The 12,167-nt window shown below is 53.7% G+C and overlaps 1 protein-coding gene across 1 annotated transcript in view; it reads left to right on the top strand.

The window, feature by feature from the left end:
• Nucleotides 1-11,231, top strand: part of pnpo (pyridoxamine 5'-phosphate oxidase) — a 46,425-nt gene extending 35,194 nt beyond the window's left edge. Inside the window, exon 7 of the mRNA XM_059963029.1 lies at nucleotides 7,251-11,231. Coding sequence (XP_059819012.1) covers nucleotides 7,251-7,416 — 166 coding nt within the window. The 3' untranslated portion in view covers nucleotides 7,417-11,231. The remainder of the gene's footprint in view (nucleotides 1-7,250) is intronic.
• The last annotated feature ends 936 nt before the right edge of the window (nucleotides 11,232-12,167 follow it).

Raw genomic sequence — 12,167 nt, 5'->3', positions numbered from 1 at the left:
CCTGGTGAATCTCCTCTGCACCCTCTCTAATCCAGGCAGCATCCTGGTGAATCTCCTCTTCACCCTCTCTAATCCAGGCAGCATCCTGGTGAATCTCCTCTGCACCCTCTCTAATCCAGGCAGCATCCTGGTGAATCTCCTCTGCCCCCTCTCCAATCCAGGCAGCATCCTGGTGAATCTCCTCCGCACCCTCTCTAATCCAGGCAGCATCCTGGTGAATCTCCTCTGCACCCTCTGTAAATCCAGGCAGCATCCTGGTGAATCTCCTCCGCACCCTCTCTAATCCAGGCAGCATCCTGGTGAATCTACTCTGCACCCTCTCTAATCCAGGCAGCGTCCTGTTGAATCTACTCTGCACCCTCTCTAATCCAGGCAGCATCCTGGTGAATCTCCTCTGCACCCTCTCTAATCCAGGCAGCATCCTGGTGAATCTCCTCTGCAACCTCTCTAATCCGGGCAGCATCCTGGTGAACCTCCTCCGCACCCTCTCTAATCCAGGCAGCATCCTGGTGAATCTCCTCTGCCCCCTCTCCAATCCAGGCAGCATCCTGGTGAATCTCCTCCGCACCCTCTCTAATCCAGGCAGCATCCTGGTGAATATCCTCTGCACCCTCTCTAATCCAGGCAGCATCCTGGTGAATCCTCTGCCCCCTCTCCAATCCAGGCAGCGTCCTGGTGAATCTCCTCCGTACCCTCTCTAATCCATGCAGCATCCTGGTGAATCTCCTCTGCCCCCTCTCCAATCCAGGCAGCGTCCTGGTGAATCTCCTCTGCCCCCTCTCTAATCCAGGCAGCATCCTGGTGAATCTCCTCTTCACCCTCTCTAATCCAGGCAGCATCCTGGTGAATCTCCTCTGCACCCTCTCTAATCCAGGCAGCATCCTGGTGAATCTCCTCTGCCCCCTCTCCAATCCAGGCAGCGTCCTGGTGAATCTCCTCTTCACCCTCTCTAATCCAGGCAGCATCCTGGTGAATCTCCTCCGCACACTCTCTAATCCAGGCAGCAACCTGGTGAATCTCCTCTTCACCCTCTCTAATCCAGGCAGCATCCTGGTGAATCTCCTCCGCACCCTCTCTAATCCAGGCAGCATCCTGGTGAATCTCCTCTGCCCCCTCTCCAATCCAGGCAGCATCCTGGTGAATCTCCTCTGCCCCCTCTCTAATCCAGGCAGCATCCTGCTGAATCTCCTCTGCACCCTCTCTAATCCAGACAGCATCCTGGTGAATCTCATCTGCACCCTCTCTAATCCAGGCAGCATCCTGGTGAATCTCCTCTGCACCCTCTCTAATCCAGGCAGCATCCTGGTGAATCTCCTCTGCACCCTCTCTAATCCAGGCAGCATCCTGGTGAATCTCCTCTGCACCCTCTCTCATCCAGGCAGCATCCTGGTGAATCTCCTCTGCACCCTCTCTGATCCAGGCAGCATCCTATTGAATCTCCTCTGCACCCTCTGTAATCCAGGCAGCATCCTGGTGAATCTCCTCTGCACCCTCTCTAATCCAGGCAGCATCCTGGTGAATCTCCTCTTTACCCTCTCTGATCCAGGCAGCATCCTATTGAATCACCTCTGCACCCTCTCTAATCCAGGCAGCATCCTATTGAATCTGCTCTGCACCCTCTCTAATCCAGGCAGCATCCTGGTAAATCAACTCTGCACCCTCTCTTATCCAGGCAGCATCCTGGGGAATCTCCTCTGCACCCTCTCTAATCTAGGCAGCATCCTAGGGAATCTCCTCTGAACCATCTCTAATCCAGGCAGCATCCTGGTGAATCTCCTCTGCACCCTCTCTAATCCAGGCAGCATCCTATTGAATCTCCTCTGCACCCTCTCTAATCCAGGCAGCATCCTATTGAATCTCCTCTGCACCCTCTCTAATCCAGGCAGCATCCTGGTAAATCTCCTCTGCCCCCTCTCTAATCTAGGCAGCATCCTGGGGAATCTCCTCTGCACCCTCTCTAATCCAGGCAGCATCCTGGTGAATCTCCTCTGCACCCTCTCTAATCCAGGCAGCATCCTGCTGAATCTCCCTCTGCACCCTCTCTAATCCAGGCAGCATCCTGGTGAATCTCCTCTGCACCCTCTCTAATCCAGGCAGCTTCCTGGTGAATCTCCTCCGCACCCTCTCTAATCCAGGCAGCATCCTGGTGAATCTACTCTGCACCCTCTCTAATCCAGGCAGCGTCCTGTTGAATCTACTCTGCACCCTCTCTAATCCAGGCAGCATCCTGGTGAATCTCCTCTGCACCCTCTCTAATCCAGGCAGCATCCTGGTGAATCTCCTCTGCACCCTCTCTAATCCAGGCAGCATCCTGGTGAATCTCCTCCGCACCCTCTCTAATCCAGGCAGCATCCTGGTGAATCTACTTTTCACCCTCTCTAATCCAGGCAGCATCCTGGTGAATCTACTCTGCACCCTCTCTAATCCAGGCAGCGTCCTGGTGAATCTCCTCTGCACCCTCTCTAATTCAGGCAGCATCCTGGTGAATCTCCTCTGCCCCCTCTCCAATCCAGGCAGCATCCTGGTGAATCTCCTCTGCACCCTCTCTAATCCAGGCAGCATCCTGGTGAATATCCTCTGCACCCTCTCTAATCCAGGCAGCGTCCTGGTGAATCTACTCTGCACCCTCTCTAATCCGGGCAGCGTCCTGGTGAATCTCCACCGCACACTCTCTAATCCAGGCAGCATCCTGGTGAATCTCCTCTTCACCCTCTCTAATCCAGGCAGCATCCTGGTGAATCTCCTCTGCACCCTCTCTAATCCAGGCAGCATCCTGGTGAATCTCCTCTGCACCCTCTCTAATCCAGGCAGCATCCTGGTGAATCTCCTCTGCACCCTCTCTAATCCAGGCAGCATCCTGGTGAATCTCCTCTGCCCCCTCTCCAATCCAGGCAGCATCCTGGTGAATCTCCTCTGCCCCCTCTCTAATCCAGGCAGCATCCTGCTGAATCTCCTCTGCACCCTCTCTAATCCAGGCAGCATCCTGGTGAATCTCCTCTTTACCCTCTCTGATCCAGGCAGCATCCTATTGAATCTCCTCTGCACCCTCTCTAATCCAGGCAGCATCCTATTGAATCTGCTCTGCACCCTCTCTAATCCAGGCAGCATCCTGGTAAATCAACTCTGCACCCTCTCTTATCCAGGCAGCATCCTGGGGAATCTCCTCTGCACCCTCTCTAATCTAGGCAGCATCCTAGGGAATCTCCTCTGAACCATCTCTAATCCAGGCAGCATCCTGGTGAATCTCCTCTGCACCCTCTCTAATCCAGGCAGCATCCTATTGAATCTCCTCTGCACCCTCTCTAATCCAGGCAGCATCCTATTGAATCTCCTCTGCACCCTCTCTAATCCAGGCAGCATCCTGGTAAATCTCCTCTGCCCCCTCTCTAATCTAGGCAGCATCCTGGGGAATCTCCTCTGCACCCTCTCTAATCCAGGCAGCATCCTGGTGAATCTCCTCTGCACCCTCTCTAATCCAGGCAGCATCCTGCTGAATCTCCCTCTGCACCCTCTCTAATCCAGGCAGCATCCTGGTGAATCTCCTCTGCACCCTCTCTAATCCAGGCAGCTTCCTGGTGAATCTCCTCCGCACCCTCTCTAATCCAGGCAGCATCCTGGTGAATCTACTCTGCACCCTCTCTAATCCAGGCAGCGTCCTGTTGAATCTACTCTGCACCCTCTCTAATCCAGGCAGCATCCTGGTGAATCTCCTCTGCACCCTCTCTAATCCAGGCAGCATCCTGGTGAATCTCCTCTGCACCCTCTCTAATCCAGGCAGCATCCTGGTGAATCTCCTCCGCACCCTCTCTAATCCAGGCAGCATCCTGGTGAATCTACTCTGCACCCTCTCTAATCCAGGCAGCATCCTAGGGAATCTCCTCTGAACCATCTCTAATCCAGGCAGCATCCTGGTGAATCTCCTCTGCACCCTCTCTAATCCAGGCAGCATCCTATTGAATCTCCTCTGCACCCTCTCTAATCCAGGCAGCATCCTATTGAATCTCCTCTGCACCCTCTCTAATCCAGGCAGCATCCTGGTAAATCTCCTCTGCCCCCTCTCTAATCTAGGCAGCATCCTGGGGAATCTCCTCTGCACCCTCTCTAATCCAGGCAGCATCCTGGTGAATCTCCTCTGCACCCTCTCTAATCCAGGCAGCATCCTGCTGAATCTCCCTCTGCACCCTCTCTAATCCAGGCAGCATCCTGGTGAATCTCCTCTGCACCCTCTCTAATCCAGGCAGCTTCCTGGTGAATCTCCTCCGCACCCTCTCTAATCCAGGCAGCATCCTGGTGAATCTACTCTGCACCCTCTCTAATCCAGGCAGCGTCCTGTTGAATCTACTCTGCACCCTCTCTAATCCAGGCAGCATCCTGGTGAATCTCCTCTGCACCCTCTCTAATCCAGGCAGCATCCTGGTGAATCTCCTCTGCACCCTCTCTAATCCAGGCAGCATCCTGGTGAATCTCCTCCGCACCCTCTCTAATCCAGGCAGCATCCTGGTGAATCTACTCTGCACCCTCTCTAATCCAGGCAGCATCCTGGTGAATCTCCTCTGCCCCCTCTCCAATCCAGGCAGCATCCTGGTGAATCTCCTCTGCCCCCTCTCTAATCCAGGCAGCATCCTGCTGAATCTCCTCTGCACCCTCTCTAATCCAGGCAGCATCCTGGTGAATCTCCTCTTTACCCTCTCTGATCCAGGCAGCATCCTATTGAATCTCCTCTGCACCCTCTCTAATCCAGGCAGCATCCTATTGAATCTGCTCTGCACCCTCTCTAATCCAGGCAGCATCCTGGTAAATCAACTCTGCACCCTCTCTTATCCAGGCAGCATCCTGGGGAATCTCCTCTGCACCCTCTCTAATCTAGGCAGCATCCTAGGGAATCTCCTCTGAACCATCTCTAATCCAGGCAGCATCCTGGTGAATCTCCTCTGCACCCTCTCTAATCCAGGCAGCATCCTATTGAATCTCCTCTGCACCCTCTCTAATCCAGGCAGCATCCTATTGAATCTCCTCTGCACCCTCTCTAATCCAGGCAGCATCCTGGTAAATCTCCTCTGCCCCCTCTCTAATCTAGGCAGCATCCTGGGGAATCTCCTCTGCACCCTCTCTAATCCAGGCAGCATCCTGGTGAATCTCCTCTGCACCCTCTCTAATCCAGGCAGCATCCTGCTGAATCTCCCTCTGCACCCTCTCTAATCCAGGCAGCATCCTGGTGAATCTCCTCTGCACCCTCTCTAATCCAGGCAGCTTCCTGGTGAATCTCCTCCGCACCCTCTCTAATCCAGGCAGCATCCTGGTGAATCTACTCTGCACCCTCTCTAATCCAGGCAGCGTCCTGTTGAATCTACTCTGCACCCTCTCTAATCCAGGCAGCATCCTGGTGAATCTCCTCTGCACCCTCTCTAATCCAGGCAGCATCCTGGTGAATCTCCTCTGCACCCTCTCTAATCCAGGCAGCATCCTGGTGAATCTCCTCCGCACCCTCTCTAATCCAGGCAGCATCCTGGTGAATCTACTCTGCACCCTCTCTAATCCAGGCAGCATCCTGGTGAATCTACTCTGCACCCTCTCTAATCCAGGCAGCGTCCTGGTGAATCTCCTCTGCACCCTCTCTAATTCAGGCAGCATCCTGGTGAATCTCCTCTGCCCCCTCTCCAATCCAGGCAGCATCCTGGTGAATCTCCTCTGCACCCTCTCTAATCCAGGCAGCATCCTGGTGAATATCCTCTGCACCCTCTCTAATCCAGGCAGCGTCCTGGTGAATCTACTCTGCACCCTCTCTAATCCGGGCAGCGTCCTGGTGAATCTCCACCGCACACTCTCTAATCCAGGCAGCATCCTGGTGAATCTCCTCTTCACCCTCTCTAATCCAGGCAGCATCCTGGTGAATCTCCTCTGCACCCTCTCTAATCCAGGCAGCACCCTGGTGAATCTCCTCTGCACCCTCTCTAATCCAGGCAGCATCCTGGTGAATCTCCTCTGCACCCTCTCTAATCCAGGCAGCATCCTGGTGAATCTCCTCTGCCCCCTCTCCAATCCAGGCAGCATCCTGGTGAATCTCCTCTGCCCCCTCTCTAATCCAGGCAGCATCCTGCTGAATCTCCTCTGCACCCTCTCTAATCCAGACAGCATCCTGGTGAATCTCATCTGCACCCTCTCTAATCCAGGCAGCATCCTGGTGAATCTCCTCTGCACCCTCTCTAATCCAGGCAGCTTCCTGGTGAATCTCCTCCGCACCCTCTCTAATCCAGGCAGCATCCTGGTGAATCTCCTCTGCACCCTCTCTAATCCAGGCAGCATCCTGGTGAATCTCCTCCGCACCCTCTCTAATCCAGGCAGCATCCTGGTGAATCTACTCTGCACCCTCTCTAATCCAGGCAGCATCCTGGTGAATCTACTCTGCACCCTCTCTAATCCAGGCAGCGTCCTGGTGAATCTCCTCTGCACCCTCTCTAATTCAGGCAGCATCCTGGTGAATCTCCTCTGCCCCCTCTCCAATCCAGGCAGCATCCTGGTGAATCTCCTCTGCACCCTCTCTAATCCAGGCAGCATCCTGGTGAATATCCTCTGCACCCTCTCTAATCCAGGCAGCGTCCTGGTGAATCTACTCTGCACCCTCTCTAATCCGGGCAGCGTCCTGGTGAATCTCCACCGCACACTCTCTAATCCAGGCAGCATCCTGGTGAATCTCCTCTTCACCCTCTCTAATCCAGGCAGCATCCTGGTGAATCTCCTCTGCACCCTCTCTAATCCAGGCAGCATCCTGGTGAATCTCCTCTGCACCCTCTCTAATCCAGGCAGCATCCTGGTGAATCTCCTCTGCACCCTCTCTAATCCAGGCAGCATCCTGGTGAATCTCCTCTGCCCCCTCTCCAATCCAGGCAGCATCCTGGTGAATCTCCTCTGCCCCCTCTCTAATCCAGGCAGCATCCTGCTGAATCTCCTCTGCACCCTCTCTAATCCAGACAGCATCCTGGTGAATCTCATCTGCACCCTCTCTAATCCAGGCAGCATCCTGGTGAATCTCCTCTGCACCCTCTCTAATCCAGGCAGCATCCTGGTGAATCTCCTCTGCACCCTCTCTAATCCAGGCAGCATCCTGGTGAATCTCCTGTGCACCCTCTCTAAAGCGTCCACTCCCTTCCTGTAATGAGTTGACTGGAACTGAGTACAATACTCCAAGAGTGGTCTAGCCAGATCTTCGCAGAGTTGCAACCTTACCTTACGGTGTAATCCTTTCCTTCAAGGGGCGGCTATCTCCTCGAGCCCGACTCCATAGAATTCTGGCAAGGGCAGACCAGCCGTCTGCACGATCGCATCGTGTTCCAGCGCCCGAAGGAGGGGCAGGAATCTGACTCCACCCTCACCCACAAGGCCGAGGGCAACTGGGTTTATCAGAGACTGTCACCGTGACATCGGCCGCGGGCCAGCCCTTTCCGTCCGATCTGAACGCCGCCGCTCGCCTCTTCCAGACTGTCCGATCTCACCTCAGTCGTAGTGAAAGGGCCATGCGGTGGGTCCGGATCTCCCGCCGTCCCCTGTCCCTGCACAGCCGCCCGCCCGCCTGCCTTCCTCGTCGCTCGTGCCCCTCCTGACCGCCCACCTCCTCATTCTGTACTGAGCCTGCCCAGTCTGGCGGCGACCCTCCCAGCCTCGACCTGTGAAGTCCTGCCGCCCCGCCACCATTTTGTTAACCACCCGTCCGCGCCTGTACAATTATTGAGGGAGGTGTGGAGGAGAGGGTCCTTTGCTGGAAAAGCGCGGAGGTTGCCCCTCCATGGTGTGTGGACCAGATGGTCCTTCACTGTAAGATGAAGGAGAGCCCCTCCTCTGTGTAGGGAAGAGAGGGTCCTTCACTGTAGCTAAAGGAGATCCTTCCATTGTCTAGGACAGAGAGAGTTCTGTAGCTACAAGGAGATCCTTGCATTGTCTAGGACAGTGAGAGTCCTTTAGCTCTAAAGAATTCCTTTCATTGTCTCGGACAGTGAGAGTTCTGTAGCTACAAGGAGATCCATTGTCTAGGACAGAGAGTGTTCTGTAGCCACAAGGAGATCCTTCCATTGTCTAGGAAAGAAAGGGTCCTTAAGCTACAAGGAGATCCATTGTCTAGGACAGTGAGAGTTCTGTAGCTACAAGGAGAGCCTTCCATCGTCTAGGGAAGGGAGAGTCCTTCCCCACCATTTTGGCCGTCCATACAATCTATTATGGGTCCACTGAAAACAAGTTCCAGTGCAGAGAGATTTGGGGTGAGAGTTCTGGGGCTCCAGACCAGGCGCTCAGAAGTCATTGTGAATATGTGGTGACCTCAGATTTATAGGGATGTGTGGGCAGTGTTTGGCCCCGTTCATTGGTGTCAGTCCAGGTGATCTGTCCAGGCTACTTCCACAGCCCAGGCCCCAGCCCATGTCTTTCAAATTCTCATCCAAGTGCTTTGTCAATGCGAAGAGGGTCTCTGACTCCGCCACCCTTTCCAGGAAAAAGTTTTGGGCTGCCTCCATTCCCATCCCACCCATCTGTCAGGGAGAAGGTTTCTCTTCGGCCGCCCACACCCAACCTTCGACTGGTAACAACCGCTTATTGACTGACCTCGATCAGGGAAATGGCTCCTACCTGTCCCCTCCCTCGACATCCCTTGAACTGATGCTCCGAGCTCACTCAGAGTCGAGGTTAAATCTGCAATCTTTACAGCCTTCCATCTGGGCCTGGAGGAGAGGATTGTGGGCCGCAGGGTTGGGTGGGGGGGGGGGGGGCAGGTGCAGAAGTTGCCTCATTCCAACAAGTTCAAGTTCGAGTTTAATTGTCATTCAAACTCGTGCATGAACACAGCCAAACGAAACAGTGTTCTTCCAGGGTCAAGGTACAAAACACAAAACCAACAGTCACGCGCGGCACAAATCATTATGACAGCAGGAAATCCGACAGTTACAAGAATTAATACCGAAAGCTTAATAATCTAGCCCGTCCCTGAGTGTCATGGCCTGGTGGTGCACGGGATGTTGTCCTGAAGCCACGTTTCTGCCGAGACCAGCTCACAGCAGTTTCTCATCTCACGCAGACGAATGCAATCCAGCTTGTCTTCCACTGAGCACACACTGGAGGGCAGCACTACCGGGGGAAGCGGTGGGGGGCAGCCCTCAACTCTGCACCACTCTGATGTCTCCTCCCCCCGACGGGTGCTCCAGGGAGCGGGCCACGACCTTGCATTAGCAACAGCCCACTCTGCTCATTACAAATTGGCTGAAGCACCTTCAATTCGCAGCTTCATGCATATTAATGCATATCATGAATATTAATTTGTGGTAATTTTATGAACATGTGGCAGGATTGTAATGTGACCATGTGACTCAGCAGATGCTGGAATGGACCAATGGCTTTCTCTGTCCAGTGAGTTCCCTGCCCAGCCCAAGTGGTTGTCCATCGAGCCCCCTTCTACCCTGCCCCCTGTAGCCTACCCGAGAGCTTAGACTGAATCAATAAGGATCAACTTTATTCACCATGTACCACTCAGTGGCTATAGTATTGGGTACACCTGTACGCCTCGTTAACGCAATTATCTAATCAGCCAATCAAGCGGCAGCAATTCGATGCATGAAAGCATGCAGACATGGTCGCGAGGTTCAGCTGTTGTTCAGACCAAGCGTCAGAATGGGAGAAGAAATGTGATCTAAGTGACTTTGGAATGATTGTTGGTGCCAGATGGGGTGGTTTGAGTATCTCAGAAAATCTTGATCCCTTGGGCTTTACACTCCTAACGGTAGGGTGAGGCGGTTAGCAGGACACTATCACAGCTCGGGGTCGAAGTTTGGAGTTCAGCTCTGGTGTTCTGTAAGGAGTTTGTAGGTTCTCCCCGTGACCACGTGGGTTTCCTCCGGGTGCTCCGGTTTCCGCCCACAGTCCAAAGGGGTACCAATTGGCAGGTTAATCGGTCATAGTAAATTGTCCTGTGATTAGGCTAGGTTGAGAGAGGTGGGCTGCTGGGCTGTGCAGCTCGTTGGCCTGGAAGGCCCTTTTCTGCACAGAAATAAATAAAACAGGTCTGAGGGATTTACAGAGCATGGCGCAAGAAAAAAAAATCTGTGGGCGGAAATGCCTTCCCGAGCAATGAGAAGAGAGCACGTCCTGGGTCATGGGGGCCAATCGTGATGGACGCCCCCTTTTTGAGCATTACCTTTAGAGGGTGTCCTGGATGCTGGGGAGGCTGGTGGCCGTGGTGGAGCTGGCCGAGTTTACACCTCTCTGCAGCTCATTCCCGATCCAGTGCATTCCACCCTCTCCCCCGCCCACCATACCAGACGGTGATGCAGCCGGTTAGAACACTCTCCGCAGTACACCTGGAGAAACTTGCCAGTGTCTTTGGCGACACACCGGATCTCCTCAGACTCCTGGTGAGACGCAGCCGCTGCCATGTCTCCTTTGTAGCTGCATCGATACGTTGGGCCCTTGGAGATGCTGGCCCCCTGGACCTTGGAACTGCTCCCCCTCTCCATTACCGATCCCTCGATGAGGACTGGCGTGTGTTCCCTCGACTTCCCCTCCCTGACAATCGATCCCTTGGTCTTACTGACGCTGGATTCTAAAAGGAGGCACACCTCTTGGTTCAATATTAAAGTTTATCGTCGTCAGACCGTAAAATTGTACAACCGAGCGAAACAACCACCACGGCGAACCCTCGCAACATACATCACACACAGCACAAAAAAAATTATACCAGAAATAAGTTAATAAATACGATTCAAAATGCATGCACAGGTGAGCAGTGAACAGCTGGCTGTCCCAGTGACGAGTCCTTTGGGGGGTGGGGGGTATTTAGGCAGGGTATTCATTGGTCTCACAGCCTGGGGGAAGAAGCTGCTACCCAGTCCTGGTCCTGAATCCTGGAGGCTCTTCCTTCCATGTTTTATGTCCACCCGTTGAACCGTGTACCTCCTTCCTGATGGTTCCTCCTTCCACGTTTTACCTTCACCCGTCGACTCGGTGTGCCTCCTTACTGGCGGTAGTGGGTCAGAGAGACTGTGGGATGGGTGGCAGGGAGCCTCAGCAGTGCTCCCGGTACACAGTGGGGAGGGAGACCCCGGCGATCCACTCGGTGGGGGTATTCATAGCGAATGTGTACGTGATAGGACTGTATGTGGGCATTTTCAACTCTTTGACAGAGATCAACATGTGCATTGTGTTCAGCAGTTGGTGTTATTACCTTGTGATTGTTGTTAATAAACTGTGATCTCCAACCGCGTCTTCTACTTTCAGAGCAGAAATGTACCCTCCTGGGAATGAAGGGGTTAACATATGAGGAGCCTTTGATGGCTCTGGGCCTGTTCTGGCTGGAGTTTAGAAGAATGAGAATATTGAAAGGCCTTGGTTGGGGAGAGGATGTTTCCAATAGTGGGGGAGTCTAGGACCAGAGGACACAGATAGAGTGGATGTGGAGAAGATGTTTCCTATAGTGGGGGAGTCTAGGACCAGAGCACACAGATAGAGTGGATGTGGAGAGAATGTTTCCTATAGTGGGGGAGTCTAGGACCAGAGCACACAGATAGAGTGGATGTGGAGAGGATGTTTCCTATAGTGGGGGAGTCTAGGACCAGAGGACACAGATAGAGTGGATGTGGAGCGGATGTTTCCTATAGTGGGGGAGTCTAGGACCAGAGGACACAGATAGAGTGGATGTGGAGCGGATGTTTCCTATAGTGGGGGAGTCTAGGACCAGGGGACACAGATAGAGTGGATGTGGAGAGGATGTTTCCTATAGTGGGGGAGTCTAGGACCAGAGGACATAGATAGAGTGGATGTGGAGAGGATGTTTCCTGTAGTGGGGAGTCTAGGACCAGAGGACACAGATAGAGTGGATGTGGAGAGGATGTTTCCTATAGTGGGGGAGTCTAGGACCAGAGGACACAGATAGAGTGGATGTGGAGAGGATGTTTCCTATGGTGGGGGAGTCTAGGACCAGAGGGCACAGATAGAGAGGATGTGGAGAGGATGTTTCCTATAGTGGGGGAGTCTAGGACCGGAGGACACAGATAGAGTGGATGTGGAGAGGATGTTTCCTGTAGTGGGGAGTATAGGACCAGAGGACACAGATAGAGTGGATGTGGAGAGGATGTTTCCTGTAGTGGGGAGTCTAGGACCAGAGGACACAGATAGAGTGGATGTGGAGAGGATGT

This window comes from Hypanus sabinus, unplaced genomic scaffold, assembly GCF_030144855.1.
Source record: "Hypanus sabinus isolate sHypSab1 unplaced genomic scaffold, sHypSab1.hap1 scaffold_888, whole genome shotgun sequence".
Taxonomy (NCBI): Eukaryota; Metazoa; Chordata; class Chondrichthyes; order Myliobatiformes; family Dasyatidae; genus Hypanus; species Hypanus sabinus.
Note: the sequence above shows the minus strand (reverse complement) of the source record. Positions and strands in the feature narration are given on the sequence as shown.